Below are 17,377 nucleotides of genomic sequence, written 5' to 3'. Positions count from 1 at the left end.
AGACAGTATGGAGAGAGAGCGAGAGTGAGAGAGCAAGAGAAAGACAGAGAGACAGAGAGACAGAGAGAGGGTCTAAATTTGGTGTCTCCTCCATTCAGGAAAACACCCAGAAGATGAGGTTGAAAGAGTGTAAGAGCCAGAGGGGATGATGGACACCAAGAAAACAAGGCCCTCTACATCAACATGAACTCACAAAAACTGAAGCAGCATGCACAGGGCCTGCACAGGTCTGCACCAGATCCTCAGCATATATATTTTGGCTGACAATTTAGTGTTTTTATGATATTCCTAAATGTGTGAACGAGTAGGTCTCTGATTCTTGGCCCTTCTCTTGGGTTCCTTTCCTTCTATTGGTTTGTTCTGTCTAAATTTGATAAGAAAGTTTTTGTTTTTTCTTATATTTTATATTGTTATATATTTTGACTAGTGAATGAAAACCTAGACACTAGAGTAAAGTGTATATTTATACTTGCTGGGAGAGCAAAAATTAGTTTTTTTTCAGTGGAGTGACACTGGGTCTATCATCCACTCCAAGGCAGGCCTCATATTCAGGAGTAGCTGACCAACAAACAATGGACTTCACAGCTTTTTTTGTGTGCTTTTATTTGGTTACAGATTTTTCTTTCTTTTCGAATGTTGTTTTGTTTTGTTTTCTTGGGTTGGGGGGATTGTTGTATTGGGTTTTTGTTTGTTTGTTTTGAGAAGGAACTTAAAGTTGGGTGGGTAGGGAGAGGAAGAAGATATGGAAGACTTGGGGAAGGGGAAGAATATGATCACAATACATTCAAATTTAAAATTTTAAAATAATAAAATAGAAAAAACCTGATATGGGAATCTTTTCTCCAATTGTTCTTTAAAAATAGAACATTAACATTTGAACTTTGTTGTTCTTAGGTTCAATTCCTGACAGGAGAGCTTTTCATGATTCCCAATGAATTGTGTTAAAATTCCAGGAAGGCAACAAAGAAGCCTTTTGGGGACGCTGTTTTCTGTCAGATCAGAGGATTTTTCTAGGAGTGGAGTGGACTGTTGACAGAGACGCGTTACTGTGGCTGTGTGCTGCCTGCCCTTCAGCTTCCTGGGAGACACAGCCTCTGGGCAGACTCTGGGAGGCAGACCAGGCTGGCAGGCACCAAGGCTGCAGCATCCTCCAGCAGGCGGTGGTATTCTGCCCTGACCTTCCCAGGAAACACAGATCTTTTCTGGGACCAGCCAGGTAAGATAAAGATTGCTGCTGGCAGTCCTATTATCTAGCAGAAACGTGCCTCTGTAGAATTCTGTGGGGTGACCTGAGTGTGTTCTGGTGCTCTAAAACGGGGCGTAGGGTAAATGTACAGGTTCTTAGGAGTTAGAGGCTTCTGCGGGGTACTTTGATGTATTCAGTGGGCTGGAATCAGATTTCCACAGGTGGAGGGAAGAGCTTGGGAACCTGCAGCCACCTCCAACACTGGACCTCACGTCTCCCTAAAGCCACACCTCCAAGAATCTAACCTGTGTTTTTAATTCTGCTTCCAGCCTGGGACTCCCGGCAACAGTGGCTGAGTAGCTTGCGGGAACGCCCCTCCGGTGCACGCACAGCCAGAGAAAGGTTCAGAGACTTTGGCAGTGCCCGGGTGCAGATCCCTGTCAACGCAGACTTACAGACTCGGGTCCCGCGGGGCTGCTGAGTGAATTGGGGTGGCCGCCGGCTCTCCAGCAGTGGCCAAGATGTACAACTTGTCGCTCTCCGAGCCTGGCGGGGACAATGTGTCCTGTGGCGGCTTGACTCTGGGCTGTCCCAACGGGTCGAGCCCCGCGCCTCTGCCGCTGCCGCAGCCACTGGCCGTAGCAGTACCTGTCGTCTACGCGGTAATCTGCGCGGTGGGACTGGCGGGCAACTCAGCGGTGTTGTACGTGCTGCTGCGCGCGCCGCGCATGAAGACTGTCACCAACGTGTTCATCCTCAACCTGGCTATCGCCGACGAGCTCTTCACCCTCGTGCTGCCCATCAACATCGCCGACTTCCTGCTGAGGCGCTGGCCCTTCGGGGAGGTCATGTGCAAGCTCATCGTAGCCGTCGACCAGTACAACACATTCTCTAGCCTCTACTTCCTCACCGTAATGAGCGCGGACCGCTACCTGGTGGTGCTGGCCACAGCGGAGTCGCGCCGGGTGTCGGGGCGCACTTACGGTGCTGCGCGCGCTGTCAGCCTGGCGGTGTGGGCGCTAGTGACTCTGGTCGTGCTGCCCTTCGCGGTGTTCGCCCGGCTGGACGAGGAGCAAGGCCGACGCCAGTGCGTGCTGGTCTTCCCGCAGCCAGAAGCCTTCTGGTGGCGTGCCAGCCGCCTGTATACACTGGTCCTGGGCTTCGCCATCCCGGTCTCCACCATCTGCGCCCTCTATACCACCCTGCTGTGCAGGCTGCGTGCCATCCAGCTAGACAGCCATGCCAAAGCCCTGGACCGAGCCAAGAAGCGTGTGACCTTGTTGGTGGCGGCGATCCTGGCTGTGTGCCTCATCTGCTGGACGCCTTACCACCTGAGTACCATAGTGGCGCTCACCACCGACCTGCCGCAAACTCCGCTGGTCATTGGCATCTCTTACTTCATCACCAGCCTGAGCTATGCCAACAGCTGCCTCAACCCCTTCCTCTATGCCTTCTTGGATGACAGCTTCCGCAGGAGCCTTCGGCAGCTGGTGTCGTGCCGTGCCGCCTGATGCCCTCTGGACCCTAGGCTGCAGTGCCATCTGGGTTCAGGGGAACCCCGTGAGTGCAGTTCCCAAGCAGCAGCCCCGACATCCTGTCCTGAGGCCCCTTCCTGGCATGCAGAACCGCAGACTCTACTCAGAACTGTGTGATTCCGGATTTGCTCAGCCCCGAGGTGAGGTAGAGGATAGGTTGGGTAAGGACACAGCACTGCTTTCTCCTTACAGCAAAGGGCAGAGCTTGATCCCTGAACTTAGGGTGAGTGACTTAAGCAGTGTTGTTGAAACGTGAGTCTAATTTTCCCGATGTCTTAGGCGCCCCCCTCCAGCGACTCAGCGCTTGCTGTGTATTTTGCTTCTTTGCCTTCCACAACAGATGCCAGTGCTTTTGGTCACGCCGGTAAACAGCCTGTCCTGACCCTTCATAGGTGCATTCTAACTGCCTGGTAACAGGGTTAAGGCCATGCCTCACTGGAGATGTTGAGGGTGGGCGTGGGGGTGGTGAAGGAGGCTGGAGCCTGGCTATGACTGACAAGAATAAAGATAATCACCTATCCAGTTTCCCCGACAATCTTTCTTCTTTCCAACTCTGGTTTCACCCTAAAGACGATCACAGAGGCTGCAAGGGCCAAGAGTTCAGAGAAATCACCAGAGCCAGGTTCCAGCGCCCTCTTGAGGAGCCAGGTATCCAGCGAGTTTCTGAGAGCTGCTTCTGTAGTGGGGTGCACCAGCCAACAGCTCTTAATAACATATTGGTCCTTTGTGGTTTCTGTAAAGTACTCCAAAGCATCCCTCATGGACTTCACCGGTCTCATACGACTTGGACCATTGTAATTGTTTGTGTGTAGTTTATGAGGAGAAAGAACACTATAAATAATACATGTGTCTTAATCTCATAGGCTACTTAGGGGACTGTAAAAACAAAAAATGCAACTTGTTCCATCCTTGGTTTCACTTCCTGACTGTTCTTCCAGGACCTCCCTTCAGTGACAGCCCCAAGTGGGACCTGCCTCACACCCCAAGCTTTTTCTTGGCTAGACCCTTGCTTACACTCTAACCACAGGGAAGTCCTAAGCTTTGTTCAGTTCTCCGGGCTTGCCTCTGGAAGCCCTAGGAACATCTGTTTCTGATTTCCCACGGGGATCAGCTGGTACCTGCTTTTATATCTTTTTTCTCTATCTGTGAAAGACAAACTTGGAGGAGGAGTCCGACCAGTCCTCTGCAGTACACCTCAGACACAAGGCCTGGGACAACCAGACCCATCACTCACAGCACTGTCTTAAACGGTGTGTTTAGGATGAATGACAGGAAGGAATGAATGATTTTAAAGTTTGTTTTCTATGGGAAAGTTCTCTTTTATGTGTAACACGAGTATTGCCAGCAGATTTTGTTTACCTAGTTTGGCATTCAAGCCACTTTCTCAGTAATTTACATTCAAAATACCCTTCAAAAGTATGCAGAAGGAGGGAGCCCAAGCTCCTCTCTGATTTTGGTGAATGAGAATTGGTTCTTTAGTTCTTAGGGTTGTGGGAAAATGAAGATAATTTTCAAGTATTAGTTGAGAAAGTGAATCTAAGGCTGTGTGTCTTGAGTGCAAATAACAGTAAATTGTTCAAAATAAAGCTTTCCAACAGTCATGCCTTTGAACCATGGCTATCATGGACTCAGAATCGGTCTCTGCTGAGCCTTCAGAGGTGTCTGGAATGTGTTCAAATAGTATTCAAATTTCTGAGTAGCATTCTACAGATATTTCTTTAAAACTGAATTCTTGTTTGAGTGCTCTGTAATTTTTCAAAACTAGTGTTTTATAACTTAGTGACCTTTAGATTGTCCAGGATGATGGTAAATGACATTGTGGAAGTTTGACCTCAGATGCCAAGCACTGTCACTTTAGCTGGAAATTTGGTCTTCATAAATGCAGCAACAACACAGATCAGAGGGAGGTCCACGAAGTTTTCTGTCTATTGTATCACCCCTACCGGAGATGGATCTGTGTCTGTCCTGTAGTCTCTGGATGCTGCTGGAAAAACACAGGTATGGATATTATTTTGTCCCTCACAGCCAGGTACAGACACTGAAAACCTAGTTTTCAGGAAGAGGACTCAGTATCAATGTCACTCTGGCTTTCTAAGTCCCTGATTATCACCTCTAAGGCCACCACTATTTTTGTGAGATTTGGGAGTCTAGACAGTATGTCTTATAGCTACCTTCTATGTCTTAGATAATACATAGAGGAAATAAGCAAACAAGCCAAACAGGAGTAAAATTTATAATTTCATGTTAATTCTTACAGTCTTTGTGTAAACTATGCTGTTTGTCTTTACCCTTCTAACATTTAAAAGTGTAAATTTGGTTTTATTCAATTTAGTGTAATTGTAAAATGTGGGTTTTATGCTTTCTCAAGAAATGCAGAAATTTGCTAATCAACTGCAGATTTCAGTTTAAAATAAAAGCTGAAACATTCTGTGTGACGAGTGTATATTATGTTTCCAAAAAAAGAAAGCAAAACAAAAACCAACCAAGCAACACCACAAAAAACAAAACCAGGAGTCTTAACCCACATAATGGGCTTGCATCCCATGAATAGGAAGTCAAAACTAGTATGGCCTTTTAGAAAGTGGAGAAAAATTACCTGTAGCAGGTAAAAAGAGCTTGAGAAATGATGAAAGACCATGTCTTCACTGGACAGGAGAGTATAGGGAATTTATCTGGAAAGCCTGTACATATACCTATGGGAAAGTACGTCAGGGACAAGCATATCCAAGCATACTCAGTTAGGTGGGTGCTACTGAGCATGCTCAGTTGAAGGTTATAATTCAAGAGGGAAAATGGTGGCAAGAGCACACCTGGGTACATTCAGCTTGCATAGCAAATATTTGATGGACAATATTTCTGGGTGTGCTCAGTTTGCATTATGTGTGGTGGGTGGTCAACCTCACAGTTGTTCTGCAATTCTGGGCCATAACTAGTGCACAAGGGGTATTCCCAGAAATCTCCTTTCCAGGTAGGTTTTAGCTATGGCCAAAGACATAGATTCGTTGAAGGTGAGTTAACGTGGGAACCACAACCTCACTTAATTGCTAGCCACTTAACTTGCTAAGTTTAGAAAATATTGCCTTTATGGAAAAGTCATAAAAAGAAACAAAGAAAAAATTTGATAAGAAATAAAGATTTAAATTTCTATACACCTTTTAATTTGATTCTTATAAAAATGATACAAAGCTTGGTCAAGGATTCTAGTGCTTACATTGGCCATAGAAAGGATAATAAGCTTTTACCATACAACTATAAACTTCCTTTCTTGAAAATTTGAACAACCATGGGGGAGGTGAGAAGGAAAGGATTGCCAAGTTACTAGCACACATATGCCATTCCATTAGCAGTGTACACATTCACAGCTCAAATGTGTACATGGCAGAGAACCTCACTAAAACCCCTCCTTTCTCTAGCAACATGCCTTAAGGAGCCTTACTCTACTGTGGAAGGTGATATAGACTGAAGGCCAAGTGTTCCCCATAGGCTCCTGGGTTTGAATTCTTGGCCATTAGTTGGTGATAATATTTTGAGATAAGGATTCTGGATGGCAGAAATGGGTCTTTGAGTGACACCATGTTATTAGCCTGCTTCTGGTACTGTTCTCTGCTTCCTGCCTGCTGTGATGTAAGAAGCCACCTTGTCCTCCCACCACTAGTAACTGACTGAACCACTTCTACCACCATGCCATCCTGATCTTGATGGCTAAAACTCTTTGAAACCATGAGTCAAAATAACAGCTTCCTTCTTTAAATGGCATTGGTTAGGCATTACATACGGTGACAAGAAAGTACCTAGTCTTATTCTGTTTTGGCAAAGAGATTAAGTTGCAATGTAATTTGCTTTAGTAATATTAAATATTGAGCTATAGAAAAATTATGTATTTGAATTATTTAATAGACCAAGAAAGGCATGCCTATTATTTCATCACAGAGGATAATAGCTGTAGCAGGCTACTGAGCTGCAGCTATGCCATCTCATGAAAGTATTCCTAAAAATACTCCAAGTCTAAAACAATCTTGGGTAGAACTGGTCTCTGGAACCAGTTCTAAATTCCTATACAGTGTGACCTTGAGCTAAAGGTTAACTGCCTGATCCTTTAACTGTTATCTCTCCACTTCTGTAAACATTTGCTTTCTGTGTACATAACAATTGCAGTTTTTGCTCTTAAAAACTCAAACCAACTGGAGGTTGGGGCTGCTTCCTGCTTATCTGCCTGGAACAGCCCCACTGTCAGTAAATAAAGACTCCATTCATCTTGTTCAGGCCTCTCAGGAGTTCTTTTCTTCTTGTACCTTATAACAATAACAGCAACAACAACAATACTAGTAATAATAAAGTTTAATAATCAAACTTCAGTGTTGTACTGTGATAGAGTGCTTACTTAGGATTCAGGAGACCCTGATTTTGATTCCAAATAGAGGGAGGAGTGAGAGAGAATATAAATAAAGTGACAGTCCTAACTCAGCTTTGCAAAACATATGGAGTTGTTTATATACAAAAATAAAAGTACACTACCCAGAACAAACCCCTAGGTCAATTGCAAAGGCACTTCACACTGCAGCCTCCAGGCACCATGCCTATGGAGGTATGCTCCATTAGTGCTCTATAAATAGAATGTTGAGCTGCTCTGTTTCATGTGGAATACAGTTAGCAACACATGATACTCTCCTTGGATGTCTGTTTATACCATATCTCATGAGGTTACCTGGCAACATCACATCAATTAGAAGGACAATAGCAAAAGATGAGCAAAGAGAAGCAAATACAAAATGATGTATTCCAGGAACTATCAGAATGAATAAAGTGTGTTCATGCACAATGCAGAGCAGTCTTCTTTTTGTGACAGATACTGCCCTGCAGCAAGAACACGTCACACTCCCCAGAGTGTTCTTGTGTACCATTTTGTGAAATCCAGATCTAACAGAGAGAGTGTCTTTATGGTGTGTGCCTTTATTGGAGACCCGAAGAATAGACTCAATGACTACAGTGACCAGCCAACTGCATACCACAGGGAGACAGGTGGCTCTCTATATTCAGTTGTGTACATTCAATAAAGTGAGAGAGATTGCCATTGCTCCCAAGAACAAGGAACTTATAATTTATATACACCAAGTAATTAGAACAAAACTCCACATGCTTCATCTATCTGACCAAGAAGCTTATTTCAGGCAGCAAGGCCTTTGTCTGACAGAAGAGAAAAGCCCAGCCATGTTCAGGCTAAGTGGCAAGGATGAAGCAACCAAACTGGAAGAAATGAAAATATTTACACCTTGAGAGTGTAATCCCATTGAGGGGGTCTACGCACTTGTTCATCAGAGTGCTTTGGTTGTAGTAACTCTGCTCTCCTGTTAAAAACTCCATCCATACCCATTTTTCAACCTGTTCTCTTTGCAAAGACATACTGGTTAAAGTCACTGGTCAGAAGGGAGGTTTTTATGTATATATATATAATTTCCCTTTTTAAAAAAGTGTAATTTACATTTATTATTACAGTTAGTTGTTATGGTTAGGTTATTCCATCCACAGAACCAGAAAAATAAATAAATGCAAAAACATTTCAAATATGCTAAAGTGAGACTTCTTGAATCTTTTTTGTTTGCATTTGAAAGGAAGATTGCATCTAGGTGATTTTAAATCTTTCAGAAAAAGCCCCAAAACAATAGGCCATGGGCATGTGAGATGGCTCAGTGGATAGATACAGTTGGTGGCCGTTCAAGCCGGGCAATATGAATTTGATTCCAGAAACCCATGTAAAGATGGAAGAAGAGAACTGCATCTAGAGTTGTCCTCTGCCACATTCAAGCCATGATTTCTTCTCATGTAACAGTGATATACAGAGAGAGAGAGAGAGAGAGAGAGAGAGAGAGAGAGAGAGAGAGAGAGAGAAGAAAGGAAGGAAGGAAGGAAGGAAGGAAGGAAGGAAGGAAGGAAGGAAGGAAGGAAGGAAGAGAAAAAGAAAAAAGAAAGGGATGAAGGAAGGAAAGAAGAAACCAATAATCCACATTGTCTTTCATGTAAAAATTTTAAGTTTTTATACTTTAAATAGTTTTATTTTTATCCAAATAATACACATACATGAGTTGGGCTTTTAGAAGTGTCCTGGACAGTTTCATTGAACCAGGCACACCAGTTTAGTCCTAGACCTGAGTCCCTTTAAGAGCTGTTTCAGTTGTTTATTCTGGGATTAAGTTTATACTTCACTGTTTAATTCATTTGCAAACATGATTAGGGAAGAAAACCACAGTTCTTCCCTCCCTTCCCCTGATGCAGTTCTGCTTAGGAGGGTGCTAGACATCCATAGGCCAGCCAGAAGCCTTGCAGTGATGGGCAGGTAAATCCCATTATGATAAGAAAATATGTGGTTGAGAAATGGAAGAGAAAAAGTAAAATAGTCCATGTGCTGTGGAGAGAGACAGAATGGAAGAAATGAGGGCAGTGAGTAGTAGGCTGATGTGTAGGCCTTCTTGCCATGGACCATGGTGACATCCAGACCTGGGCTGCTGCCAAAGGCCATGTCTGGGTCCATGGTCCAACCACATCCATGGCCCATATTGCCACCAAAGGCCCCAAGGATGCTCAACATCTGGACTGCCACCTGTGGACATGTAGGTGTCTGAGAGATACTGCTGGAACCAGGCTGATCTGAGTGGCCTGTGCTTATTCAGGCCTAAGCTGCTGCCAAGGGCCCTGTCTGTGGCCCTACAGCAACCAGGGTCTGTGTTAATGTCTGAGGCCCATGTTGCCACCAAAGGCCACAAGGAAGCCAGGGGTGTGGGTCACAACATGTGACATTGTTGATGTCTAAGGGCCATGCCATCACCGAAACCATTCTGGTCTGGGTGGTCTGTGCTGCCACACAAGGCCCTGAGCTGCAGCTGAGGGCCATGTCTGGGTCTGTGGCCCTACAGCAAGCTGGATCTGAGTTAATATCTGTGGCTCCTGTTGCTACCAAAGGCTGTGTGGTTGCCTGGGGTCTGGTCAGCCACTTGGGACCATGTTGATGCCCAAGGACCATGCTGCAGCTGGGGATATACAGACCTGAATGACACATACTACTACCTGTTGCCATGGTAATGTTCAGGCCTGAGCTGCTGCTGAAGGACATGTCAGTGTCCATGGCCCTATAGCAGCCAGAGTCTGGGTTAATATCCATGACTCCTGTTGCCACTGAGGGTTGTGTGGAGGTGCAGAGTCAAGTTGGCCACCTGAGTTCATGTTGGTGTCCAAAGGCTGTGCTGTAGCCAGGGCCATGCATATCTGAGTGGCCTACACTGCTACCCAATGCTATGGTGAAGTCTGGGCCAGAACTGCAGCTGAGGACCATGTCTGGGTCCATGACCCTGCTGCAGCTATGATCTGTGTTGTGCTATGTCTGAGGCTCCTGCTACCATCATAGGCCATGCAGAAGCCCAAGGTCTGGGGCCGTGGCAATCTGAGTGGCCTGTGCTGCCAGATAGGGCAGTGGCTGTTACTGTGGACTATGTCTGGGTCCATGGTCCTACTGCATGCAGTTGGGTCTGTGTTGAAATCTGAGGCCCGTATTGCCACCAAAGATCACACAGAAGCCCAGGGTTGAGGCTGCAGCTTGTGGTCTTGTTGGTGTCCAGGGGCCATGACACCACCAGAGCCATCCTGTATTGTTGCTGTGAGGACCAGCCTCCAGCAGCACAGAGTTTGGGGGGAGCTTACAGAGTCAGTGGACTTGGACTTTGACTTTTCTATCTGAGAGAGTAAAACTTAATTCTTAGGTGCCAAACTTAATTCTCTGGGGCCGGCTCAAAAAGGAAAACACACACACACACACACACACACACACACACACACACACACATCTCCAACATGTCAGTATCTCACCTAGGGTGCTGATGAATGGCAAGACTCCAGCATGTCAGAGAAACTGAAGAAGAGATGCAGAGCAGGTGAACTGCAGGACAAACAGACACACAGGGACTTTTCTGAGGGCCAAAGCTTCTTTCTTCATTTTATTATTCTTACTGTTGCTTGTTCTACTCTATTCTTCTGATGTTTCTCTTCTGTCTATCTTGATGTCTTTCTTCTGACTTTCCTTCTACATCTTTCCTGGTGTTTTCTTTTTCTCATGTCTTTATTTTTTGCCTTACAATTTATAAGCAATATAAAGATTACAATGTGGTTACATTCTATTTTTTAAGGGAATATTACAATGAATGCAAGTGAAAAACAGCATGCTTCCCATATCCCTTACACGATTAAACATTTATGTATTACAGGTGAAGAGCAAATTATTCCCAAGAACCCACATCCATTCATACCCAAGCAACTTGTTATGGATTAACAGAGTGTGAGCAAGCAAGGCATTTTTCTCAGCTAGTTCTTTTGCAGGCAGGCTGTATTTTGCAGTTACAAAGAAAGGACCAATCATTTTATTACTTATCTCAAAAGGTAATCTTATATGAAATCTTAAAAGAATCACAGATCTAAACTTTTATGTATGAAAATTAGTCAGCTCTATTTTAAATCTTCCGGATGTATACCCACTCACTAACAGGAAGCTGAGGGCAGAAATGGGATTAATAAGGAATTAATCATTGCATTTGGCCACCAGCCAATCCTACCAAGAAAGGCCCCTCAGATAGTAATAATTGGGCTGCTTTGTTCTTGTTGCCTGACCTTAACTAGTCCCTTGCTCAGCTATAAAAGGATGCCCTTTTAAACTTTAAATTGTTCTCCAAGATTTTCTACCTCAGAGCCATTAACAAAAATATCTTAACCTAAGTTATTTTCATGCTTTGTTTTAGCTATGATACACACCAAAACCTATAAACACATCTCTCAACATTAAAATTAAAAGAATTTAAGCTAACTGGGCTTCTGGAACTCAATTGTTTTTCTTAATCATCAACCTAAGGTACAGTCTATATGGCTCCTCAATAGAAACTCATGTATATGACATATCCTTGTTTTATTTTTTACCCTCTGTAGCCTCTGGGTTATCAGAAGCAGGGACAACATTCTATCCTACCTTTACATATATTAATTTTCCATTAAGCTAACCTCTGTCTATATTTATAATATATTATATGTATTAAAAACTCCCAATCATCAAAATTCTATTTAAACTGACATTATTATTATATAAAATCATTGCTTCAGTTAAACAGTATAGCTTAGGAGGAAATCATTTTCATAATAATACACAAGTAAGAATGCTCAGTAGAATGGCATATTTCCATGAGATAAATGTGGTGATATCGTGTTCCCCAAAATATTGTGCACCCTAATAAGCTTGTCTGGGGTCAGAGAACAGAACAGCCACTAGATGTAGAGACCAGAAAATGGTGGCACTCACACACACACCTTTAATCCTAGCATTCCACAGGCAGAAATCCATCTGGATCTCTGTGAGTTCAAAGCCATACTGGAAACAGCCAGGCATGGTGACACACGTCTTTAATCCCAGGAAGTGATGGCAGGAAGCAGAAAGGTATATAAGGTGTGAAAACCAGGAACTAGAGTCTGTTAAGCTTTTAGGCTTATGAGCAGCAGTTCAGCTGAGATCCATTCAGATGAGGACACAGAGGTTTCCAGTTTGAGGAAATGAGATCAGCTGAGGAATTGGCGAGGTGAGATTAGCTGTGGCTAGTTCTGTCTCTCTGATCTTTCAGAATTCACCCCAATACCTGGCTCCTGGGTTTGTTTTTTATTAATAAGACCTCTAACAATTTGTGTTACAGATAAACACAGCACATTACAGGCAGTGGGGATCTCCCCACACCCATTCACACCGTGCCAGATATCAGAGAAAATGGCAGTAGCAAACATGTAAAGACACAGCAGTAGCAAGAGGCATTCTGGGACCAAGGGTCTTGGGGGCCTTGCCTATCTAAGATTCACCTATCAGAGCTTTACATTCTGGTGGGCCCATTCCCTGAAGTCAATTGCCATCTGTTGCTCCTCCAACACGGTCACTGTCAATCCTGATCTGAGTGGCCAGTGCTTCCACCTGGAGCCAGGATATCATCCAGGCCTGAACTGCTGATGAGGGCCATGTCTGCATCCATGTTCCAGCTGTGGCTGGTGTCTGTATTGACATTTGTGGCCTATGTCACCTCAGGGAACCATAGGAACTATGCTTGATGAAATCAGAGGGCCATGCTTAACTGCTCCACCCTTTGCTGGTCCTGGAAAAGCTGGCCCTGCCTCTTATTGGATGCTGCAGCAAGAAAGCTGGCCTTGACCTTCTCAGAGCTGGCCCTTGTACTTGAAAGAGATGGCCCCACCCTTCACCACAGGCAAGGAAGCATTGACCTTGATGACAAATGGGCATTTTGGAGCTGGCTCCACCCTTTCGCCTGAGGCAAGTGGCCCCAGTGGCCCTAACTTCAACTCAGCTACTACCTAGGCCTATAGCCAGGCCTTGTGTTGGCCCACCATAACATCTACTCCAATCTAGGACCTGCTGGAGAGAGTGAAGGGACTGGTCCTGTAGAAGGAAACCCACAGGATCTCCATGACTTAGGGCAGCCACAGGATATCCCAGAGAAGTTTCAATGAGGATCCAGTGATGATGGTGTTCCAGAAAGCAGAGGCCTTGAACCAGACCAATGACTCATTACATTGAACATTTGCTAGTAAAGCTGATTGGACAAAAGAGTGTACTGTGTGACATACTGCTCCCAGTGTCACCAAGACAAATGAAGAGATGCTAGAGAGGTGAGAAAGATGGAGAAGTGAAGAGGGTTTTTTGGTTTGGTTTGTTCTTGTTGCTTTATTTTGTTTTGTTTTGATTTTTTAAAAATTTTCTTGGATGGGTGGTGGTGGCGCAGGCCTTTAATCCCAGCACTGGGGAGGCAGATGCAGGTGGATCTCTGAGTTTGATGCCATCCTGGTACAAAGTGAGTTCCAGGACAGCCAGGGATACATAGAGAAACCCTGTCTTGAAGAAACAAAAACAAAAAAATTCTTTTGGGGGGTGCTGCAGGGGTGAGGGGAAGATATGGGAGGGACTGGAAGATGAGCAGAATTAGGATGCATGATGTGAAATTCTCAACGAATCAATAAAGAAATTATGATAAAGGAGAAACAACAATGACATCAACAACAAAACAACATGATGGTGTTGTACCTGTGATGCAAGACCCCTGAGCAAGACCACCACAGAGACAATATCTGATGCAAAACACAAAGGGGTTAATTGATAGCAAGCAAGCTCAGGCTTGGTCTTCATCCAACATCAGACACAGTGGTTTTATATAGGAAAGGTTTACATGCAGCTTGGGATTGGATGAGGGGGTTAGGGGTGAGGCAGTTCTTTGAAGTTACTGGCTGAACTATAAGCATGAGGTTACTGATGACTAACAGGATTCAGGGTATCTACAGAGACATAAATTTTTATTCCCTATGTCCTGCATATATACATTCAGATTTATTGTTCCAGTCCTACTCTCCCCTGAGTTCAACTTCTGGTCAGTTGAGCCCATTACTCACCATATCTTGTTTTACCAAGCCCAGGATATGTAGATTTATTGTTTCAGCCTTATCTTCCCATAAGTTCAACTTCTGGTCAGTTCTAAAACTGCTGGTCAGCAAATACCTTTAGAGGAGGGAGGGGGGGTGCTGTGGATATTGCTCTATGTAAATAAAACACTGATGGCCAGTGACCAGGCCAAGAAGTAGGTTGCCAGGCAGGAAGTAGGTGGGACAAGGAGAGAGGAGAATTCTGGGAAGTGGAAGGCTGAGGGGAGAGACACTGCAGCCACCGCCAGGATAAGCAGCATGTAAAGACTCTGGTAAGCCGCCAGCCACGTGGCAAGGTATAGATTTATAGAAATGGGTTAATTTAAGATAAAAGAACAGTTAGCAAGAAGCCTGCCACGGCCATACAGTTTATAAGTGATATAAGCGTCTGAGTGATTATTTTATAAGTGGATTGTGGGACTGCAGGGCTTGGGGAACCTGGAGAGAAGCCCTCCAGCAACAAATGGCGCCCAATGGCTCGAGTTTCCACCTTAAACCTGATAATATTTAATAACCAATTCTAAACAGAGCCAAAAACAGGTTCCTGCTTTATGTCTCATATGGGCAGCTAGACGATGCAAAATGCAGGTTTGAACACTGGCGGGTTCCTGGCGTGTGCCTTTGACCTTCAGTATGGTGGGAATGAGGCATCTGTCTGCGGCACATTATGCTGTGTGGTAGATTAAGTCTTTACTAGTATTAAAAAAAAAAAAGGTTCCTGGGCTACACACTGCTTTGATAAAAGCTTAGACCCACTATTTCTGAGACTTGATGATTCACAGAACTGGCGGAAAACGCCATGTTGGTAAGCTGAAATGTGCGGAGCCAGCAGTCACAACATTTCAGTCTTAGAATACTGAAGTTTAAATCAATAGATTCACAATACGTAGGCTTAAAAGAGACAAAAAAGATAAATTAATATAAAAAAAGCCACATAAAGATTAATATTACACAGACAATCTGGATTGTGTTGTCTTTGGGATTTTTAACTGCAAAAAACCATTTGATCAAAAAAGATGTTAAATTAAACCAATATGTATATTTTAAAGGTACCTTGACTTCAAAATTTAGATATAAGGATATGTTACTTTGTAAAAGAGGTTCTGCTTTTGTTTTCACAGAAAGCCAGAGGCTATGGATTTGTTCCGTATTAAGATACATCAGGTTTGACCAGCCAAGACCCCCTGAAAGATCTCCGATGACACCATGGCCCAGATGATCCAACATCCAGAATGGTTTCAAGGCAACTGGCTCCCACAATACAGCCTCAAGGACTACCCCATAGGCCTAAAATTTTCTTTGTGTCCCCATAAGATACAGCGCCCCCCTCCAGCAGGAAGTAGTAAGAGATGCTACGCCCAAATTCCCAAATATACCAAGATGGCTTTAGAGGTGGAATTGGCTCACTTCCCCTCTAAACCCAGACATATTGCTTAAAAAAAATGGTTAAGAGATTCTTGTGTCCCAAATCAGAAAAGCCCTCTGGTGTGGGACAGAGAAAAAAACAATATTTTTATTTAAAACAGGTTGATTATAAATGTGATCTCTTTCTAAAAAAGAAAAGGGGAAAAGGGGATATGATATAGATATATAAGAGGATATAGAGATGATAACATAAAAGGGTAGATTAATGAACCTATTTTTAAAGAACAACTTGTTTAAAATGTTTTACTTTGATATAGATTTTAGTTTATGTTTAAAATGTTTTACATTGGTATAAATTTTAGTTAATTGATACAAACTTGAAGTTAATTTTGTTATACTGTATATATATATTTCTATTCTTGTTTGAGGTATTATGTTTAATTCATTTAAAATTTTAATGGATAATTAAAAATAGATTAATAATTAGTCATCTATAATAATCATATTTGTAGCCATGTTAGTTAAGTCTTCTAGGTATACATAGATATATTTTAGATAGATAGGTAATCTTCAAACACTTCATAGACCTAGAGAATATGGCATTTAAATAACTTAAAATTCTGTTGATGTGAGACACAATTGCTCCTGGCTGCACCAATTGATCCGGAGAGAATGTTGGGCTTCTAAGACATTTCCATTTGGAAGTTTGTCTTCTTGGCACAAAATGGCCTACTGGGCAAAGAACTGCCCTTGCCTTGACGGCTGACAGTACGAATGCAATGCTGTCCTTCCTGGACAAGCGGGACACAAGGAAAGCGACCACTGTACTCTGCCAAGACAGGGTAAGATGGTCTTTCAGAATTCCTGCTTCTGAAGATGGTCTGTCAGATACTCTAGGCCTGTAGCCAATTTCAATGCACCAACAATGCTGAGAAACATCAGGTGACTGTCCAGGCTGCCAGCTGTCTTGGTCTACTCTTGCAAGATTCCCGAAAGTTGCTTGCATCCATCTACCATTTCTCAGGTACCATTATGTTCCTTCTCAGGTCTTTGATGTGGTTGAAAACTAGATAGTTGTAATTTCCTCAGTTATGATAAAAGATAAGTTAGATATAAAACCTTAAACTCACAAATATAAGATAGATAGGACATCTTTAATATTGTAACTGTAATTCTTGCTCGATAATTGTTTTGTTATATGTAATTTTACTATGTTAAAACTAAAACCTTCCTTTTTAAAAAAAAAAAAAAAGAAGAAAAGGGGAAGTGCTGTGGATATCACTCTATATAAATAAAACACTGATGGCCAGTGACCAGGCAGGAAGTATAGGCGGGACAAAGAGAGAGGAGAATTGGGGAAACAGGAAGAAGGAAGAGAGACATTGCAGCCACGGCCAGGAGAAGCAGCATGTAAAGACGCCGGTAAGCCACCAGCCATGTGGCAAGGTATAGATTTATAAAAATGGGTTAATTTAAGATATAAGAACAGTTAGCAAGAAGCCTGCCACGGCCATACAGTTTATAAATATTATAAGCGTCTGAGTGATTATTTTATAAGTGGATTGTGGGACTGCGGGGTTTGGTGGAACCTGGAGAGAAGCCCTCCAGCAACAGGGGGGCATCTCTCAAGATGGCTACTGATTTTTCCCTTTCAATGGGAGGATTGAGGTGGGCTGTTGGCATTTCTGAACACTTGTCCTCTTTCAGACTTTGACTTCATCTCTATTTTTGTGCTCAGTTCCCTGTATCTATGAAAACTCTGAGGCGAATTTCTTCATGTTGTGTCTTTTTCCAA

At 43.4% G+C, this 17,377-nt stretch overlaps 1 protein-coding gene across 1 annotated transcript; it reads left to right on the top strand.

The window, feature by feature from the left end:
• The first annotated feature begins 1,540 nt into the window (after positions 1-1,540).
• Positions 1,541-5,056, top strand: Npbwr1 (neuropeptides B and W receptor 1). The gene has a single exon (XM_028858475.2). It carries the CDS (start codon positions 1,708-1,710, stop codon positions 2,695-2,697), a length of 990 nt encoding a protein of 329 aa, XP_028714308.1. The 5' UTR covers positions 1,541-1,707; the 3' UTR covers positions 2,698-5,056.
• The last annotated feature ends 12,321 nt before the right edge of the window (positions 5,057-17,377 follow it).

Source organism: Peromyscus leucopus, chromosome 2 (assembly GCF_004664715.2).
Source record: "Peromyscus leucopus breed LL Stock chromosome 2, UCI_PerLeu_2.1, whole genome shotgun sequence".
Taxonomy (NCBI): domain Eukaryota; kingdom Metazoa; phylum Chordata; class Mammalia; order Rodentia; family Cricetidae; genus Peromyscus; species Peromyscus leucopus.
Note: the sequence above shows the minus strand (reverse complement) of the source record. Positions and strands in the feature narration are given on the sequence as shown.

Bases quoted from the DNA above. Each gene is read 5' to 3' on its own strand.
- Npbwr1 (XM_028858475.2), top strand. From the start codon at position 1,708: ATGTACAACTTGTCGCTCTCCGAGCCTGGCGGGGACAATGTGTCCTGT.